Raw genomic sequence first — 21,347 nt, forward strand, 5'->3', positions numbered from 1 at the left:
CAAGGTAGTAGAATCTAAAAAAAGGTTCCGAGTAAAGTTTTCTGAAAGATAGACGTATATAATTATTATCAATAGACATAAAGCGTCGTCTACTTTACTTCAGGGTTAAACAATCCCTCAAATGCTCCTATCCTATAGGTTTGTAATATCCTTCATTCTTTGAAAGCAATTTGTTTCACCGCTAGGAAAGGTAGCAATGTAATGCGCGGTACAAAAAATTAATCTTTATCCACATAGAGTCTACGAATACTTCAGTTACAATTACTCATGTTCTTAGCTCGATACATGAAGAGGACAAAAAAAACTGGCAACAATCTAAATTAGAGGGTATTTGTTAAATACTCTGGATCGTGGGATCGATATAATGCGGAACAACCCTTTGCACCTCTCAGTAAGGATTAAGTGATGTAAGAGGGTCTTGTAGAAGGAAATAATTCCTTCGTATATGTTCTGCAGTAGGAAAGACTCATCAATCCAAAGAGTAGTTGTGGTTAGGAAACTTTCATAGCATCTACTTCGCAGTGCTCTCTCAATGGTCTGATAATGAAGCCATGCACGACTGAGTGAATCAGCAAACGTCTTAAAGGAATGTTCTTTCCGGGAAAGGCCATAAAACATACCACACGAGAGGGCTAGTAATCTCTAAGAAAAGTACTGTGGGGTCCGGGAGCAAAACCTATATTTACATTTCTCTGTCCCTCTCTTCCCCTCCTCCTCAACTTGACAAAAAGTAATAATTAGGGTGTACAATTTTTAAAATTCTAGTTTGCAAAGCCTAAGAAACATTTGATCGTTCATGTTGAAGTTAAGCTGAAAATTGAACATGGAGATATTTTTGCACGTTAAATTTCAGTTGAATTTGATTTACTAGGTTTAAGGCACCTTACAAGTTAATGCCTTGTTTTAGATATGATAGCAGCCAGAACTGGCCCACCAAACCGATTAATTGAAATTCGATTATGCCTTGTTATTGAGATTTTCAGCAGTTAACGAATAAAATATCGCAGAGGTCAGTGGTTCGAATCCCGTACTGGCCTGATTTTTTTTCAGGTCTGATTTTCGCTATTGCATAAATAGCGCTCTCTACTGCGAGGATCGTGCATCATACGTATCTTTTACCGCAGTTCAAAATATATGAACTTCATATATTCATCGTACCAAAATATCTTTTACAACGCTCAGATTAAAAATGAACTAAATATTTGGATGCAAAGCTTTGTGGAAATTTTCAAGAACTTGTGCGTCAAAATTTTTTTCCAGTACCTTTAAATCAACCGAAAGGCCCTTGAAGTGGTCTCGCTATTTACTCTCAGGGCGTGTGAATAGAAGACGCCACACCTGTGTCTTGTTGAGGTTGATTTATTCATTTACATTTTTTACTTACGTGTAGCTGTGCCATAGCAACAAAGTGTTGCGCCAACACTCCTTTAGATGCAAGGGTCTTATTTTTTTTCATTCGATGGATGTTTTTCAGCATCTTCAAATGGATTTTATCAGACGTTTTAACCACAGGAAGTTATTAGCATTGACTCATTTGATTTTATTTCGATTTATTTTGAGTCGCAATTTTGGGATTTTTCTAGGATTTTCAGTACTGAAACATGCGTATGATAATCACAAAGGAATGATCGAGAAAAAAACACACCAATTCCCGGAGGGTAATTGCTGTATACCAGAAGGGAATTATCATTCTCAAATAGAGTTGGCTTATATCTGTCTTGTCTGCAGGGAAATGTGGCAAAGTTTCTTACTGCAGTCTATTGAGTGTCTTTATTTTTTTTTTCACTTTGTCGAGTAGGTCCAACGATCTATCGTTACAGCTGTTCTGTTAAAAGTGATTTATTTTGACTACATACCAAGAAAAGTAATGCTAATCAATAAATTCTAGGAACCGTAAAGAGGATTCACTTTTGATTTACATGTATGCACTGCAGCCCTTCGTGTTCGATCGATGATAGAGAGAAAAACTGGCGTTGAGTAAAGCATTATGGATTACACGTGTGTAGGTCTCCAAACTCTTTCAGTGAGCGTGGTATGAATATAAATTGGTAATCATGAGGGAAAAAAACGGAAAAAACACTTGAGTATAAGATAACCCTTGACTCCGTCTTTTTGAAAAGCTTGAGTGTCTTTGTAATGTACCTCTCACGTTCATCTGATATGATTTCCTGTCAGAACAATTAGAAAGTGCCGTGACCTAAGTTCAAACCTCCAATTTCTATTTACAGTGTTTATAGTTATTCATAACGCAAGCATTACGCTCGACGTTTTTACGATCTTTGTTTTGATTTAAGACTGATCCTTTTTGCACTTGAAAGTTTAACGATGATCAATTACGCCACAGTAATTAACTGTTAACTGGACTGGGCTGATAGCGGAAAGCCGCTGCAACATCCATGTAATTCTCAGTGCAAGAAAATAATTATAAACAGTTTATAATCACTTTCTCAGTGATATGTGGAAATCAGTTAAAATAACACACTATTGCAGTATTACAGCGCTTCATTGTTGATTACAGAGAACTGTTTTTACAGTTTTGTATCCTGAGAAGAAGAAATCGCAACCATCATGGGATTCTGAGTTTTATCCAAGTTAACGCTCGGTTTTATTGACGTCCCTTCAGCTTTAGGTGACTGTTGTGAAACGCACTGATCTGCTTCGGCCTCGACATTATGACGTGAAGCTAAAACGGAGAGAGAATGCAAATAATTTTTTATAAGTCGATTGTTAAAAGACCAAATGTTTACAAGTTTACTTAATCGTGTTAGCCGCTTTTTTCTTTGTTTGAGTCAATCTAAGTGACGTTGTGACAAAGTTAGTGTTTAGGTTTAGACGTGCCTTCCGATGAACACTGTGAAACACGGTCATCCTCCTGGGCCTCGACATCCCGTAGAGCTAAAACGGAGAGACAGCAAAAGTTAATTTTCCATTAGTAAACCATGAAATAATTGTTGAAGCACCACAAGTTCTCAAGATTTCGTATAATCACTTATCACAGTGCGGACAGAGCAGTAAAATGCTAAAAATTTGTTTTGCGAGACTTTTTTTTATGGAAATTACCGAACAATACCATATGTTCTTATTACCTTTAGATTTGCAAGTAAACCGTGAAGGCTGGAAAAGCAAAACCACCAGGACTCCCATAAGAGTCGGTATGCCAGAGGCCATCGCAAAGGCATCCCTCACATAATCACCAATCTCCTCTTGTGAGCTGGTTCTAGGGTGTCAAATAAAATCGTCTTTTCAATTTCTTATTTGCGACGAGAGTAGCATGCGATGGGTCGAGTTAAAAACCCTGTGGATTTGTTAACTTCGAGGACCTCAGTGCGTTTTCAATAAATTACTGATATAAGCGGTACCATGCTAAGACAATTCCAAGAAAAAGTTCAGATCAAAGTGGGATAAACCACTTCAGCGTCTGTTTATTTGTTCGTCTGTTTGTTTTCAGTTGACCCCTTAAACGGACTCAGAAAACGTTTTAAGGCTAGCATACTTACTCATTATCTGGGTACAATCTCTGAAGAGCAAAAGCAAGGAGACTCGTTGACACTGCAGCGATCATGTTGATAATGGAAATCACTGATCCACTGCTTTCCTGTTTGGTGATATTGTGGACCCAGTTTTAGTTTGGGAACATTTAGACATTGTTTAGTTAAGATTTTGGGATAGCAGTTTCATCGTTTGGGTCAGTGGGCTGCTGTTTGTTCAGAGAGAATTTTTCCTCCAGTATTTGGTTGATTAGTTGTTTGGTCGATTGGGAGCCAGGCGGATGAGTTCATTGTTACCAAGATATTTTCAGGATTCTAAGTTGTGATGTTAGGAGTTACTGTGAGTGTCAAGTAGACTAATCTTTAAGTAGGATGAAACCTTGAAATAGCCTTGAACTAATCGAATTGAAAGCCAAAGATGCAACAAAGGCAACGAGTATAATAAGGAATGAGCTAAATGAAAATGAATTACTGATGAAGAACTTAAAAACTAATTTGGGCTAAAATGTTCAATATCGTATCACCATTACTTACCTTATCTTCACCTAGCAGTTCAGCAATGAAAGCCAGTGCCATGACGTACATAACTGACAGACCACTTCCTATCATTGCCACTGGTACATACGTTAGTTGACGGGTGGCGGGAGTTTGAAAATAACTCCAAACAGCACCGGCCATCACAACAGAACCCGCCAGTACAAAGCTCCACTGCGATAGTAGATCAGACATGACTCGAACTGTTACCTTTCTACCATATTTCTATCAGAAATTTATCAGTTTTATACATACAATATCACTAACGTCTGCAACATTTAGCTGAAGGCAACGGTTTCGTCCCGCTCCTCACATTATGATTGAGCTCTTAGTTGACAAAGAACTTCAGTAAGAAATTATACATGACATTCACGCGCAATTGATTTTGAAATTAAGGAGCAGAAGAAGATCGAAGTGGTCTCTGTAAGAAACTATTATATACTGGCGCAAAATGATGGAAGTACAGAACCTGTCTATTTAAACAATTTATCTGTAGCAGGTGCTCATGAAAACTTTGGGCTTAAAAATATACCACTTCAGCGGTCCTTTATTTATTAAGTTCGCAACTATTATTGTCAGCTAGTAAAATTTTGGAAAGGTGTAAGAGAATCTCTACTGTAACCGTGATATAGAATTAAACCATATTCTTCGGAAAAAAAGTTACCCTCTTCTCTTACCTAGCGTTGGAAATTTTTGATTTTAGCCTCAGGCAGTGGAAGAACATTTTCCCCTGACAGACCTACCTTGCTTCCTATCTTCCTGATTAGTTTGCCGCAAATGAAGCTTGAAGAAGTCGCACCCGTTAGAAGAACAAGAGGAAAATAGGCGCTCGCTTCCTTAAACAAGGCAAAAACAAATGACACAGTAAATCATACACTTCTTGGTTTTGGAAAACAAGGAAGACAGTTAAGATTTTAAAAGCATGGTAAATCATAGAAATATCCCAGTCTATCATAATACAATATTTCACATGCAGACATTGAGTTGATCATTTCGCCAACTTAATGGTACCAGTTATCATTGGAAAATTTAAGCACGAAGTTAGATTTAACTATGTGAAAAGCTGAAAGACAAGATTTGTTGGAAAGTCCCTATCTGTAAAAAAAACATTCACGAGATTGACGAAGAAGATAGGGCATTTACATGCATGGGTCATGCATCACATGAATTAAGGAACGTTTGAACAAATAAGTTCAAAGAGAAATTCAGAAAACTAAAGGTTACTTGACAAAGCTCTCTCGAACTCTTCACTTTGCTAAGGATTCAGGAGACTCATTTTCCCCCTCTTATATAGAGCTTAGGCCCAATCCACGAAAAACAGGATGAAATAATCAACAAAAGAAAAAAAATTAAATATCTATTACCTTTGGAAACTCTAATTTTTCTATAAGATAAAGTGCCATAAAAGCATAGACTGAGCCTTGAGCGAGACGACAGAATGTGAAGATAGCGGCCACCTGAAAAGGAGAACGTTCAGTGAGGAGAAGCTAAAAAAATCGTCGAATTGAATCAATAAGTAAACACAATTCCACCTCTTTTAATACCCTTTCACTTCTGTCTTCTTTAACTGAATATTCGCACTTCACTGACAAGAGATGCTAACAAAAGAGACTTCGGATATCCCAAAAATGTTCTTTACTTAGAACAATACCCTTCAACAGATAACTGGACTCTGAATACCAAGAGTGCCTCATTCCCGTGTAGACCTAATCGTGCTTCCATCGATATTATCTTCTAAGTAGAGTATGTTAAGAATCTAGCAGCCCTTGTTTTCAATAATGTCTTATTAAATAGGCACATTATATTTAAGGCTACCTTGTATAAGTTTGGATCTTTTAACCAATCTTTAAGTGTCTTTGAACGTTTCCTCTCACGTGGAGTCTTGCATGGAACAGGTAGATCTGTCGTTCCGCCATTCTCTTCTTCATCAACTTCCTCGCATGGTTCAAATCCTTTATTTTCTGTTCCATGTGTCTCAGGATGGTCTTGACTTCTTTCAAACGCAGTTGTAGTCTGCGTCTTGTCCGACTCAATCGGGTTCAATTCCAGCTGTTTTTCATTCAAGACAGGAGATTCGGGTAACATGAAAGCCACAGATTTTTTCAGTGCCCTGGGATGTCGTGAAGTATCGCTTACGCACCCGTCAGCCTTCTTGCATTTATCATCATCTTCATGAGCCAAATGACTCATACTTAGTTGTTTCATATGTGGCATTAAAGTGACTCCATGTCTTCTAGACTTAGGCGCAGTCAAAACAGAACTTTCTACGATTCCTTTAGTCTGATCTTTTTGATAATCTCCTTGCTCCTCATCTTCGTAGTCTTTATTTATGTCAAAATCCAATTTCTCGCCATCTTCAAATTTCCATTCACTTTCTGAATCCTTCAATGTTACTTTGCCATTTACATCTGCATCCACATTATCTGACACAGGTTGGTCTTCACATTCCTTGGGCTGGTCGTTCTCCATCCTAGCAAGGATCCCATCAAACACACGCACGACAAGACTCTTTTTACGACCACGATCTAAATTTTTTACTCGTGCGGCTATGCACGCGTTTATGTCCAGGTCCGGTGAAATTTCACTTGTTTTTGCAACATCATTTTCCAACTGATTTTTGTCAGCGTTACTTTCATCTTCATCGAAGACAGCGTGCAAAAACCTCTGTACCATACTTCTCTTTCTCTCGTACGATGAACGACTTGGATTTTCGTTTCCACCCTCGCGCTCAATTTGTTCGAAACTTGATGAAGCCATGATTGAGTTAACGAATAGATGGGAAATACTGTTCTTTCTAGGGTCTTGAGTAAAAGTTAAAACAATGAAAAAAAAATTGACCAAGATTAACCCACAACTTGAACATGAGGTCGGGAGGGAAAAATTTCATACCAATTCTTTAGCTGTGTTGCGTTAAGCATTCTCATTAGAATTATGGTTTAGGGGGCAGAAAGGAAGCAATCTTGTTTTCACTTCCTTAGTAAACAGGGAACTCATTTAAGGGCGACAGTTTCGCAAGCTCGAAACGTAGTGGAAGGGTTGGTTACTATCATTAGAACTAGATATAGTGTCAATATCTATTCCATGTTCCAGAATGTTTTTGGCTCAATTCATGGGGAAAATTGGGTGTACTGGTACATAACTTGGCCGGCTACAGACTTGCTAGTCATAGAGTTAGTTTTACTTTCTGAGTGAACTTACTTTGATCGTCTTCAGACAACGGCGTGAACATCACAGGAACATTCTGCAAAGAGAAAAGTGTGAAAAGTGTTACCAAATTTTCCCCACTTTCATCAGCATAATAATGACTCCTCCGTGTTCCTGCCAAATGTGCCAAGCCATCATCCACAGGGATTCATTCGAACTACAAGTACACCATACCAGTTTAAAATATGGAGTCAAGCATCTAAAAAAACTGCATGTGGAATTTCAAATGTCACAATTTATGTTACAAATTTTTGTGGAAAAAGTGTAGATATAAAGTGAAATATGAGGGACTCTCCAGTCGAAAGGCCTCACTAAATGGAAAGTTCACGCATGTCTTCGCAGTCATTTGATTTTGCATCGCACTTTTCTTTGGCTACAGGGTTGTACAATAATAACGATAAGCCATATCTGACTTACCGTTAAATCTAAAAACGTGCTACGTCTTCTAAAACGTTTCTCTGGCTCTTTTGGGCTGGTGTAAAAAATGACTGCAAACATGAGACCAGTCCCTGTTGCAATCCATGATATTTTCTGTAAAGTTAATAAATTGTCTTAGATTGTCATTTTCATGAAGGATGATGTATTCAATTACATTTAGTGTTAGCAAAGGACAGAAAAACCTGGGGCAACCCTATTAGAGCCTGACCTTTTCATGAAACTGACTCTGTCTAATCAACAGCCTTCATAGAAGTAGTTGTAGTAATGGTATGTGTAGTTTAGTTAGCGGTCTTTTTGACGAGAATGAAGAGCGGAATGAAAGCGGAAAAAGGAGAAGAGGACCTTTCTATTCCCATTCCACTCGTCAGCGGGTAGATGCACCCCTCCAGAGACGCAGTAATAAAGGATTTTGCGTTGCACAAACTTCGAAATGGTTCGGATACTCTAAATTAACAATCTTTATTTATTTCTTTATTTGCCATATTTATCCAGGCTGGCTTATTCAGCTGCAAGCTGGTTTGAATGGGAGCTTGGGGGCCTGTCTATTTCGTGGTCTGCTTTACTTAAGGTTTCTTTTGTCTAAAGGTCAACCTTTTCAGAGTTTACTATCTTGAATTCTCACTTGCATCAAGCAAGTTAACAGGCAAAACCACGTTTTGCATATATATAATCCAAGAGTTGGTTATTCGGTCATTTATTCGCTACTCTGAGTTTCATGCTTCATGCGAAGCAATCATCAGGAGGCTGTCAGAAATGACGGTTACAATCAGAGATATTTGAAAATACGCGATAGTTGCTAAGATCGTTGCGTGAAGCGCGCGCGCGCGCGATCGTCGTCATTAAAAAAGAACATTTTTTAGTAGAAACTTCCTAGCATGCCTGCAACCCGATGCGAGCTCATTTCTGCTTTCTGCTCATTCATTGCTCTAGTTCAGCTATCGAGCACTTTCAAGTTGATGAGGATTTCATCCCATTCCTAGATTATATATATATATATACTTCAAGATCTAGGTTACTTGAACTTTTACTGCAACTCTGATTTCATGCCTCTTGCGAAGCAATCGTCAGGCAACTGCCAGAAATAACGGTTGCAATCTACCGAAATTTAAAAGACAGGACAATGTGTACATGCACGCGCAATATACTACACACGCTATCGCAACGTTACGTTCTTTAACAGGAATTTTCTGACATGTCTGCAACATGATGTCAGCTCATTTCTTTTGTTTAAACTTGCCATTTTCGGTTTACAAATGATAAAATATTTTTCCCACCAACACAAATTGCATCTCCTAGCTACATTGGAATAAGAACTAGCTTGATTCACCTTGCGCCACTTAATATTAAACTTAGTGTTCTTATCTTTAAGACTCCATATATATTTACTAAGTTCAGTAGCATGCCTGTAACGTTCGTTTCGGAATGAACACAAGTGGTTCCTGTGACGCTTTTAAACGCGGTGTCACAGAAATCAATGTATGTTTCCTTTGCGGTTTCTGTGGTGACCTCTGCCTGGTAAATTACGCTTTCCATGTTACAGCTTCCATCCATGGGCATATGTCAGGTTTCCTACAGTTGCAGCTTTTCCTAGCTTGATCATTAGTGAAGGTGTAGTCTGATCGTCCGGGTGAGTGTAGTCCTAAGAAGGACTGTTGTCGGTGGTAGTGACTGACGTTTCGACAACCTGTAGGAAGTCATCATCAGAGTCAAGTGACTTGATTCTGATGATGACTTCCACACAGGTTGTCGAAACGTCAGTCACTACCACCGACAACAGTCCTTCTCAGGACTACACTCAACCGGACGATCAGACTACACCTTCACATGTTACCCCCGGGTTCAAGCCATTTACTGCATTGATCATTAGTGCTTGCGAGTTTTCGGATTTCTGCTTTGTTATGGTTAGATATGACAGTTTTAATGCTGCCCATGCAGCTGCAGCTCAATTTAAGGCTGTTTCGTTTAAAAATTTTGTGAAGAGGATTAGTTTTGGTGAAATGCTTATCAATAAGTGCAAGGAAGCATTTTCCGACGTTAGTTTCCACGTTCTTGCTATATAATAATAATAATAATAATAATAATTATAATAATAATAATTATAATAATAATAATTATAATAATAATAATTATAATAATAATAATTATAATAATAATAATTTAATGTTTATATTGCGCAAATTAACATGTGGATATGATCAAATGCGCATCACAAAACTTTTCGGGGAACTTTGGCGGACTGCATCAGCAGTTTACAAACAATCGAAGGAAACTTATTTGAAGATGCTTCCTCCCCCCAGTAAACAGGCCAAACCACATCACAGTAATCTCGTGAGTGAGTTCTTTAACGTCCCCTACCTAACCAAATTAACTAGATAGATGCAGGAGACGGGACCTACGGTTTATTCGTCCTTATCCGAGAAGACTAGAATGTCTATCCATTTCTCGATATTATAGAAAGGTAGCACATCCTCCTCAGTTATTTTCAGACCTTGAGTGTTGGTCCGGCAGGGGCTCGAACCATCGACCTCGACCTCCCGCACAACAATCCAGCGCTCTAACCGATTGAGCTAACCGGGAGGCGGTGGTGGGTTAAATGGTGGGTTAAACCATGTAACGTTCCGCTGCCTGTTTCTTCGTGGACGTGGTGCCTGGTTGGATGCGGCTTTGAACGACAGGGTGTAGCTATACCCACTTTTTTTGAGAGCTTCTTGACAAATAGGTTTAGCGCTATCGAAGCATTCCCTGTCGGAAGATATCTCGGAGAGCCTACTCTACAGCTCTAGCCCTGCTATCGAGCACATTTTAGTAGAGGATGATCTCATTCCGCTATTTTGGTTATATATATATATAGAGTAGTGTGGCACACGAGGACGGACAACTTCGAGCGAAGGAAGACATATACTCCTTTTTTTTTTCCTTTTTTTTTAAAAAAAGTCTAAAAAGTTTGATAAAAAACGTTTCGGTCCGAGACCTTCATCAGTTGTAATACAATGACTTAAAAATTCCTTAAATAGATTTATATAGGGCGTGATGACACATATGAACCAACACAGTAATTACTGCGCGAAAAATTATCACTATAAAAAGAAATAGAAAAATTGTCGAATCCACTGAAAATGTAAAGGAACCAGCGTTGACTTGAAAGGCGAGAATTGTACTAAAATTCCCAATTAACGCTGAGACTGGGACCTTTGATGCCCGCCCAATTTGAAAAAATTAATTCTAGTTTATTCTTTTTTTGGAGTGAAATTCCTGGCGTTTATTCAAGCCGAAGGGTGCCAGAGAGAACAGCTGTGCGCTCCAATATGCTTCTTTGGTAATTAGAAGTTTCTCGATGTTACCTGAATTGTTTACTGTTGCCTGCACTTGATCAATGCATTGGAATGAGAAATCGCTTAAGTCATGTGGTGTTTTGTTACAATGTACGGCTACTTCACAGGTCTTTTTCTTAGTGACCATAGCAGACTTGTGGTTGCGAAATCTAACCCTAAAATCTTTTGTTGTGGAACCAATGTATTGTAGGCGACATTTCTTGCACGAAGCCAAAGAAATTATGTTCTTAGAATCACAGGAAAGTTTCGATCGTATCTTGTAACTTTTTCCTGTTTGAAAACTTAGAAAGGAATTAGATTCAACCAAGAAGTTGCGACAAAGGTCGCATCTTGTTCTATTACATTTAAAACATCCCTTGACCTCGGCAACCCCCTCGCTTTCAGTGTTAGGGCCATAACGGGATGGCGCCAACAACTCTTTAAGGTTTTTAGATCTGCGGAAGGATGCTATGATGGAATGTGAAGGAAAAAGCTCTTTTAACTTGGGATTGGATTCCAAAATACCCAGATGTTTTTTAATGATGCGACTTACATCAGGCAAATTTGGATTAAATGTGGTCACAAATGGGAATAATTTCCTCTTAGATCTGGCCTGAGTCCTTAGTAGATCACTTCTAGGTATGGTAGAGGCCTTACGAAACTGGTCGTCCACTAATTTGGAAGGATAACCCTGAGTAACCAGATAACCCTTGTATTCGGTTATTGTCTTGACAAGAAGAGCTTGTTCGGAGCAATTTCTTTGTAACCTCGTCGCCACACTATAAGGGATCGCTTTGAAAACGTGTTTAGGGTGAGCACTTGATGGTGGGAGATACAGGTGACTATCAGTTGGCTTTGAGTAAACGTCTGTCCTAATAAAACCCTCGATAACATGTAGAGTTAAATCTAGCACATGGAGCTCTCGTTCGGAAAAAACTAATTCGAATTTTATAGTGGGGTACAAAGAGTTTATAAATTCAGTAAACTCATGCAGTGCCGGAAGGCCTTGTTGCCAGAGATCAAAAACATCATCACGGTATCGCCACCACAAAGCCGGCTTTATGTGGCCAGAGAACTTAGCCTGAAAATCTATTTCACCCATGGCAAGATCTGCATAACTGCAGGCGTTCTTAGGGCCCATGGCTGTGCCATGAACCTGTAGAAAGAAGTTTTCTCTGAAAACCGAATGATTGCTCTTCAAACAAATTTAAACCGCTTCTAAAATGCAATTAGTGGATGGAAGCTCATTTTCTCTGGCATTCAGTGCCCTCTTCACTGCGGTAAGACCGAGTTGATTATCAATGTTAGGAAACATTGAGACAACATCCCATGAAACCAATAGTGCCTTCGGGGAAAGGGCCATTCCGATTAAGCTCCTCAATCCTGTTGAGTAGATCGGTGGTGTCTTTAATGAACGATGGTAATTTACGAGCCAATGGTTGCAGGTAAAATTCAGTGAAGGCCGAGAGATTTTCTATTGCCGTACCGCAGCAAGACGTGATGAGCCTAAGTGGATTCCCTGCCTTATGGGTTTTGACATTTCCGAAGGCAACCCCTGGTTTTGCTTCCTTCAATTAGCTATTTGGTTTGAAATTTCCCCTTTTCTGACCCATTTGTCACACCAGCTCTCAACTAAAGTCAAATGTCTAATAGTAGGATCCTCCTGCAAGGATTTATAATGCAATTGGTTTTGAAGCTGGCCGAACATTTTATCCTCGTATTCCTCTTTCTCGATTAAAACAAAACGAGAACCCTTATCCTGCATTCGAAACACTACATCAGAATTTCTTCATTGTTTTAAGCAACTCGTTCTCCTTTAGTTAGGTTATCCCTTGCTAATTTGATATTCTGAGGGTTTATTAAATCACGCCTAATACTAGATAGAAAAAGTTCAAGTTCTGGATACCTTGACGGTGGTGGTTTCCATTTCTTTTCTTTCTGGACTTGAGGAAGGTGACTGGGTGCATTCTGACCATCGCCAGTGTTATCATCAATAAAAAATGCTGCTGTCCTCAAGCGGGCCTCAAAGATTTCCAAATCGTCATATACACGTTGCCAGTCTACATCTTTTGGCATGGGGCAAAAGGATGGTCCTTTCTTAAGTAGGTTGATTTGGTCTTGGCTAATGGACATGTTTGAAAGGTTGATAGGATCTAACTGATGTGATTCATTAGAAGATGTTGTGTGAGGTAACTTGCGCTTTTGACGAAAGAGGTTACGTTTCCTTACTAACCTCTGTAGCCCACAGTAACGACGGGCTTGTGTGGCAGTGTTGTTGGGTAGATCTCTTGAGTTGTTGGCAAGCAATTCCTGATCTAACGGAATTGTTTTTAATATCTTTCTTTGCTCGCGTTCTTTCAGATTACAAACTAAATTGGAATTTTCTGCTTTTAGGCCATTCCAGATATAAGTCGCAGAGCCATTGTTGATGGATGAGAAGATCTGTTCTCTACAAGATTGAAGCTCTCGTTGTAGGAGATTTACTTTGTTCTGCGAGGCTTGAAGAACCGCAACGCAAAGTTCCTTTGAGGTTCGTTGGAGTGATTGCCTAGAGAGCTTCACGAGGTCAGCATCATCGACGTTAAGTGCCAAATTAAAACTTAAATTAAATCCAGCCGGAATAATATCGTTATCCAAGCAATGTTTAAGAAAAGTACAGTGGTGTTGGTATCTGGACAATTTTTCCCAGACACGTGCTGTTTGTGCTACCGTGGAGTGAAGTAATGGAATCTCTGGATCAACTTGAACAGATGATTCACAGGCGGACGAAAGCAGGATAAGAAATATCAATAATAAGTTAAAAGGCCTCGAGCCAACAGTGACGCCGCGCCAGAAGGATCCAAAAGGATTCACAGTCCAAACCTCGATAAATGGTAGGAGAAGTAGTGTGGCACACGAGGACGGACAGCTTCGAGCGAAGGAAGACATATACTCTTCGCTCGAAGTTGTCCGTCCTCGTGTGCCACACTACTTTTCCTAGCATTTATCGAGGTTTGGACTGTGAGTCCTTTTGGATCCTTCTGGCGCGGCGTCACTGTTGGCTCGAGGCCTTTTAACTTATTATATATATGTATATATATGTATATATATATCTAACTGCAGACAGTACTGTTTCGGCCTTCTGGGCCTCATCAGTGCAGTGCTAATGCTAGGATGGAGGAGAACCAATATGGTCACCCCAAACGATCCAACCTTTGTGGTATCGTCTAAGCCATGCCAGAGTGCTCAAACTAGAGTACACTAGCGAGCATGCGCAATTGCAGAGCAATGACTCATCCTAGTTAGAGTGCTCAATTTGGACATGAAAGCAGAGCTTTGTATGCCAAAGAGCTATATCTAACTGCAGGGAGGAAAAAGACAAGTAAACTACAAGTTCATCCCTACAAGCCTGTTTCGTGGTCGCCCACTCATCAGGGGATTTAATGAGAATAAACTTTACCATTGCTTATATACAATACAATTTGCATGATCTAACTAGTCTAATTTATGCAGCGCGAAATTGACAGTTTAGTTGTTGCGTAGGAGGGCTTTGCTTCTGTGGCGGCAAGAAGACACGAGTTCATTACGTTTGTTTAGTGTTGATAGTTCGGGCCGGCAGATGATTAGGAATTTTTCTTTGAGGCAGAGGTTACATCTTTTACTTGAGACGTAACCTCTGCCTCAAAGAAAAATTCCTAATCATCTGCCGGCCCGAACTATCAACACTAAACAAACGTAATGAACTCGTGTCTTCTTGCCGCCACAGAAGCAAAGCCCTCCTACGCAACAACTAAACTGTCAATTTCGCGCTGCATAAATTAGACTAGTTAGATCATGCAAATTATATTGTACATAAGCAATGGTAAAGTTTATTCTCATTAAATCCCCTGATGAGTGGGCGACCACGAAACAGGCTTGTAGGGATGAACTTGTAGTTTACTTGTCTTTTTCCTCCCACAATATATACTTCGCTCTACTTCTATGTATTGAGCACTGTTCTACGAAAATCAAGTCACACTTTATATATATATATATATATATATATATAAATTTATATATATATCTAAACAGAGTAAAAAGGTAAACCAGACGATGAGCTCCCAGTAGAAGGATCCCCGGAGGATACAGTGCTTCAATGAAAACATTAAGTAAGTGTAAAACGATGAAACATGAAGCTAACTTCTAATTGTGCCGGCTTTAATGTGGCGACGTTTCGGCCTTCAGCCCTCTTCAGGTGGAACGTATTTACATAAAAACTAAAAACTAAAAGTCCCCGAAATAACCACGATTGGTTAACCAATCGTGGTTATTTCGCCCCTTGCACATTCTTGCCTTTTACTCATTATTATATCCTATTATTTAGGTCTGGAATGCATCAAGCAATGTTATTTATATTTCTTACGTTTAGTATAAATTCAGGTCATTCTGTAAACCTACTAAGACTTTTAGTTTTTAGTTTTTAATTTTTATGTAAATACGTTTTTAGTTTTTAGTGTTTAGTTTTTATGTAAATATGTTCCACCTGAAGAAGGCCGAAGGCCGAAACGTCGCAATGACTTAGACGATACCACAAAGGTTGGATCGTTTGGGGTGACCATATCGGTTCTCCTCCATCCTAGCATTAGCACTGCACTGATGAGGCCCAGAAGGCCGAAACAGTACTGTCTGCAGTTAGTTATATATATATATATATAGGAAAAATAAATCCTAAATAATCGTTTACAAAGCTCCATATGATTGTAGAGCACTCTGCGATTCAAAGATAAGGTTTTTTACATTTTTACATTTATATATATATATATATATATATATATATATATATATATAACTAACTGCGTGACTTGATTTTCGTAGAACAGTGCTCAATACATAGAAGTAGAGCGAAGTATATATTGTGGGAGGAAAAAGACAAGTAAACTACAAGTTCATCCCTACAAGCCTGTTTCGTGGTCGCCCACTCAAAATCCCCTGATGAGTGGGCGACCACGAAACAGGCTTGTAGGGATGAACTTGTAGTTTACTTGTCTTTTTCCTCCCACAATATATATATAATGTAAACGTAAACTTCTGTGTCGAATAAAGATACTGAAATAAATGAAAAACGAAAGTCCTCTTTCTCTTTTTCTTTCTCTTTGCTTTTGCGCTACGCGTTTTACCGCTGTTGCGGCTCTTCAGGCATAGCAAAGTGTATTTATTGACTTATTACGTCACAGATCTAATTGTAATTACAATGGTTATTGTAATTCGAAGCACGCGCGAGGAATTGGCGTAATTTCAAATCATTAAGAACGGGTTTATATTTAGAAATAAAAAATCTTTCTTTGTTCTTTCTCATGACCTCAGAAGGGCCGAGAATCTTGTAAAACGGAAAGATAAACTTTTTAGATTTGTTATTGAGTATATGTCTTCCTTCTCTCGAAGTTGTCCGTCCTCGTGTGTCACATTACTTCCTATGCATGTCTTGATCACAATCGTTTTACAGCGAAGTAAAAAGTTGATTTCGCCTATTTTGAATGATTTCTAATGGTTTACAATCCCAGAAGTTTATAATTTTCTCATATTCTTGAGTTAGCGTTCTGCAATTAAGTACTAAATAATTTCTTTTGAGTATGTTGAATGGCATTTGTATTTTCTCTTCCTGCCATAATCAGGTTCTCCACTTCTCTTTCCAAACTCTTGACCACCTAAAGCCTGATGGATTTGAGACACACTATTTGATTGCGCAACGTAACAAAAATCAAAATATATATGAAGGGACTGTTTGTACGCCACTTACCGCAAAAACGATATTGTCTTTCGGTCCCACACCATCTTCATTGTCCTGTTGGAGAAGGACCCAGGCGACGGTATACGCGTAAAATCCACTTAGAAAGGTGAACAAAGTCCTAGATTACCAGATCAAAGGACTGAAATTTTAGAATTTTCACGGAAAGCAACTTAAAATTACTGTCTCCCTATAACTTAGCTGGAAATATTCAACTTAGTGACAAGCCTATTTCCACATCCCATCAGCGCTCCTTGTTTCCAGTTCAAAGTTTCGAACCAACCATACACAGACTATAACCATAGGTACCCCAAGCTCGCAAGATGAACCTCCATAATAATGTAAATATTTTTATTTTACGCAACACCCGCACTATCAACTCTAAATTTGAACTACTTTGTTTGGAATTTTAACAATCCTTTCTCGCTTCTTTGTTTTTTCCTTGAAGTTTTCTAGATTAATTGATGGCCGTTCGTAGCTCGTTTAAATTTCCCCAAAAACCCTTTGAGCGAGCTTGGGTACAATAACTTAGACCAATTGGAGAAACTAAGCTGAAGTATCTCCTACGCCTAAACGTTACAACAAACCTCAGGGTGCTCAGCGCTGTCGCCTCCTCCACATTTTTAGCAACAGTTGTGATGAAGGCCAGATGATTGACCTCTACCATGTTGTAGGACAGCCCTTTCAATACCCCCAAAAAACTGTAATAAAAAGCTGGAAGCCAGGTCTGCGCTCTGCCATCACAAAGAAGGCAACGATTGAACAAAAGAGGGAGACTGATTGCCATCAAGCATGTTGCCATAAGGTGCCAAGATTTACGCCTTCCGATTTTTCTTGAAATGAAAGGAATATTGATACGATCACCGAGGTAACCGTTTAGCACTGAGAAAACACCTTCCGATAATAGGCTAGCGATTAATATTGTTGCCACTTGCGAAGCTGGAAGCTCTACTACTTTTAGCAAAAACAGGATTTGGAAGGATGTCAACAGCTGTCGGACGATGTCGTTGAATATGTTTCCCACAGCACAAGATAATCTTTCTCTTCTCCGCATTTTGAACTAAACAATATTCTTGTCGCACGATTGTTGCATGACCAAACTTAGTCTAACTCAAATCGTTAAGTCTGTGTGTCTAGTTTGTTAAATAACCATATTGGGCCTTTGAAACAATCAATTAGATCAATGTCACGTGTACCTTTTGAAACCCAGTCAAGTACAGAGAACTGTCTCTGGTGAACAGGTATAAGTTGGTAATTGAGGTTTGGCACGGTCAGCAAGTCAGATATTTTTTTAACTACCTAAATTAAACGAAGCTTTTATCACGCAATTACTACGTAAATACCCCAATATTACAAATTTATATTCTATTGTTTTGGAATGGAAAAAAAGAGGGGTTTTTTTTTTGGGAAATTTCGATTGTTTCCTTTCAGTGTTGCTTTCCGTATTGGCTGGGAAAAATATGCAATTTTAATAGAGAAAAAACAATGGTGCGACTCGTGAATGAATCGCAATGCAGTACGCCAATCAGATTGCAAGGATCGCCAGGGATTTAAGTGGATGTAATAAGCGCAATTATTCAGCATACTCAGTCTGCCGATATTTGGACCCTTGGCATACTTGTTTAAGTCAATACTGTGTGTGTACCTTCTAGAAAGTCAGTGAGGTACACTTATGTGGAAAATCTAACCTTCACGCCTGCCAATGATCCTTTTCCTCGTTTTCGCTATTCAAGCTCGAGTTTCAAATAGTTTTATTGTTGATTGTCGCAGGATTTTTTCCTTGGGTATGTATCCTGTGCAGTGTGAACGCATTTATGCACATATTTAATCTGACAGAATTACTCAATCAAATCAGTTGGGTGTGAACATCTTTGGAAGTCAGTCATGTATGATGAATTGGGACAGGTAGTAAGACCTTGGGTTATAGCTAGCAATGTCAACAGTGGTTTTTAATACGTCAATGAACATTAAAAATAGAAAGCAGTTGGTAGAAAACCCATTCTTCTTACGACTGATTTAAATTCCACTCAACAATTAACCATGAAATCGAAAAGATTCAACATAGGAACAATGAAAAGGCTCTGATCCCCTCATTCGAGCTAATTTCTGCCAGCACCAGCTAACTTGAAACTTTATCAGGCTCGATCTTCTGGAACAATCAAACGAGCACTGACACTTGTGTTCGATTGTCTCATCGTGTTGAAACTGAAGCTTTGGGAAAACTTGGACTGAGGTTTTGCTGACTCGAGATAACCAAACATAAGTTACCCTTCAGATAGGCATAGGTTTGAAACTTAGACAGGCGTAGTGAACTGGAACAGGCGAACCGTCAACAAAAGTTAACAAGGTCAATAAGTCGGATATGTTGTACTCGTTAGTGGTCCTTAAAATATAACGCGTTTTATTTTATCTTAAAACGGAGGGAAGGCTTATGAAGCTGCCACCCAGTTATCTTCATAGACAGTCGTCGTTTCGTCCCTGAAAATAATTTACTCATTAATCATTAAAAAATGCGGAGATAGAGTGAGTTACATAAACTCTTCATGTGAAAGCATTTTTCATAAATTCTAAACTAGAAAGCTGACAGAGATTAAGTTCACAATCACTCTAATTATTACGTGATTGTTCAAAATGAAACAACTATGATTCAAATCGTATAGGCCAAAATCGTAGGCTTTTCTGTACAGTGACCTTTTAGTAGGTCAATAAATCAACCTCTTCACATAGTGCAATTTTCAGCTGAGTTTTGTGTCCTCAGAACTTGAATCCACCATCGTGATGGAGGTATTGTGACTATCATTCAAGCTGAAGTTCGGGGCCTTGTTTTGACTTCAGATGGACATTGGACAAATTGAACATCAAACGATGATTGGCCGTGTAGGGCCTCAGCATCTTGAGAAGCTAAAGAAAAATAAATTGAAAGAGGAAGTTTTTCCTTCACAACAACGGCAACCACGTGTAATCCTAACTTGCAAACTTGTCGGTCTCGCTCAAATGAAACCGTCTGCTTATCTGAGCATGATAGTACTACGTACACGCACAACATTGGCAAGGCAAATACACTCAAACGGACTTGTGTTATTCAATAGGATTACTAGTTTAAACAAAGGAAAGCTTGGCACCATTTCGTAAGAGAGAGAATTCAAAGCGTTTGCAGCTACTCTTCATACGTTACCCAAGTTATAGACTGAAAATAGCTGACTCTAATTGCTCGTTTATAGGTTTTTTAATTGCAATTATTTTTGTTTCATCGTATTGAGCTTCCGCCTGAAGAGAACTCTCTGATTGGTTTAGTGTACCATCGCACAGAACTGTTAAGGAGGCTGCTACTCACCAAAAAATCGTGAAGACTATGAGCTCCCCGACTATCGCTATTGTCTTGTCCGAAAAGGCCCCAGGCGATCACGTATATGTAAATACCACTGAGAAAGCCGAACACAGTCCTTTTCAAGAGAAAAAAGAGAACAATAAGGAACATCGTTCTTAGGTGTGTCACGTAAATCAGTTAAAAGAGGGACATATGGCCTCAGGGTGTCCGTGCTTACGTGGAATTCATGACGTAAGGGTTACAGTTTTCGTTTCACGTATTTGTACCAGTGAGCTGTTCAAAACGTCAAGTGGACAACTATGACGCTCTTAGGTAATCTGGTTTTATCGACTAGGTTGAAAAAGTAAATTGGCTACCGTAAAGAGTTAAAAAGCTGACGTTTCGAGCGTTAGCCCTTCGTAGGATGCTCTTAGTCTATTTGGTTTTCTTAATTGATTGGACATGATATTGGTGCGTATGTCACAAATTTAAGTGATTGATGAGATCTATTATCCAAATTGAATACACTGCACAAAGAAACACTGCATTAAAACCATTATATTATAGGCAAACCAGAATTTCGCCTGCCGACTTTCTTTGAAGAAAAGGCATTTTAACCGTGTCATCGAGGTAGCCAGAAAGAGGATAACGCGTGTATAAATTGTCCAAACTGTATCTGAGGCTGAAAGTTACATAACGTTCAGGTAAAATAAGAGGACGAATAAAAAAAGTTCATCTGCAGGCGGAGGGCGTTGAATATATTTCCCGATGCACATAATAGTTGCTCTCTTGTCCCTATTTAACCAGAAACAAGATGTAACCAAGCTATGCGAAAACTGCAGTTATTAGTTGGATACGGATTAAACACAATTATCACGACTCGTGTACAAGATAGGTGGATACTGTCCATAAATGCAACCTCAAACAAAATTCCTGCGTAACCAGCCACTTAAAAATTCACGGTAAGCTGTAAGGTCAGGGAAGGAACAAACAACTTTTAAAAGTAGTGTTCTTGTCTGAGAAAGTGTTCCAGGAGCCAAAAGTGTTGGTTAACCGATTTGGCTGAATTTGTGCTCTATGATGGGTACTGGGTTTTTAAAGAAAAAAAATTACCATTATGTTGCTAAACTGCTGGGTGTTTGTACTGCTAATCAGAGGCCTTCTTAGAGTAATTGTAAGCTATAAGTCGTGTTATTTCTAGATAATGACATTGATTTGGCTTAAATGTTTTATTTTCACTCACCAAATACAAAATAAAGGCTTAATGTCAAGACTTTGGTCTGTTTATAGCATGAATTATGCTCAAAATTCTATTTTGCTTG

The 21,347-nt window shown here is 38.9% G+C and overlaps 1 protein-coding gene, 1 long non-coding RNA gene and 1 pseudogene across 2 annotated transcripts; all 3 read right to left on the reverse strand.

Annotated features, from left to right (window-relative positions):
• Positions 1-1,343: 1,343 nt before the first annotated feature.
• On the reverse strand, positions 1,344-6,897 carry LOC111341082 (uncharacterized). Its single transcript, XM_022948036.2, has 8 exons — positions 5,838-6,897; positions 5,387-5,479; positions 4,766-4,858; positions 4,023-4,196; positions 3,498-3,595; positions 3,087-3,217; positions 2,839-2,895; positions 1,344-2,683 (listed from the first exon to the last, which is right to left on the reverse strand). Exons 1-8 carry the CDS (start codon positions 6,777-6,779, stop codon positions 2,529-2,531), a joined length of 1,743 nt encoding a protein of 580 aa, XP_022803771.2. The 5' UTR covers positions 6,780-6,897; the 3' UTR covers positions 1,344-2,528.
• Positions 6,898-6,903: 6 nt separating this feature from the next.
• LOC148732332 (uncharacterized) lies at positions 6,904-16,833 on the reverse strand. Its single transcript, XR_016000590.1, has 3 exons — positions 16,731-16,833; positions 7,644-7,757; positions 6,904-7,263 (listed from the first exon to the last, which is right to left on the reverse strand). It is a non-coding gene; the product is annotated as an uncharacterized LOC148732332 (long non-coding RNA).
• LOC148732333 (uncharacterized) lies at positions 10,588-13,903 on the reverse strand (annotated as a pseudogene).
• Positions 16,834-21,347: the final 4,514 nt, after the last annotated feature.

The sequence above is a fragment of the Stylophora pistillata genome, chromosome 4, assembly GCF_964205215.1.
Source record: "Stylophora pistillata chromosome 4, jaStyPist1.2, whole genome shotgun sequence".
In the NCBI taxonomy this organism is placed as follows: Eukaryota; Metazoa; Cnidaria; class Anthozoa; order Scleractinia; family Pocilloporidae; genus Stylophora; species Stylophora pistillata.

Bases quoted from the DNA above. Each gene is read 5' to 3' on its own strand.
- LOC111341082 (XM_022948036.2), bottom strand. From the start codon at position 6,779: ATGGCTTCATCAAGTTTCGAACAAATTGAGCGCGAGGGTGGAAACGAA. The intron at 2,896-3,086 runs GTAATAAGAACA...TCTCCGTTTTAG, and splicing joins GTTTACTTGCAAATCTAAAG to CTCTACGGGATGTCGAGGCC. The intron at 2,684-2,838 runs GCACGTCTAAAC...TCTCCGTTTTAG, and splicing joins TTCACAGTGTTCATCGGAAG to CTTCACGTCATAATGTCGAG.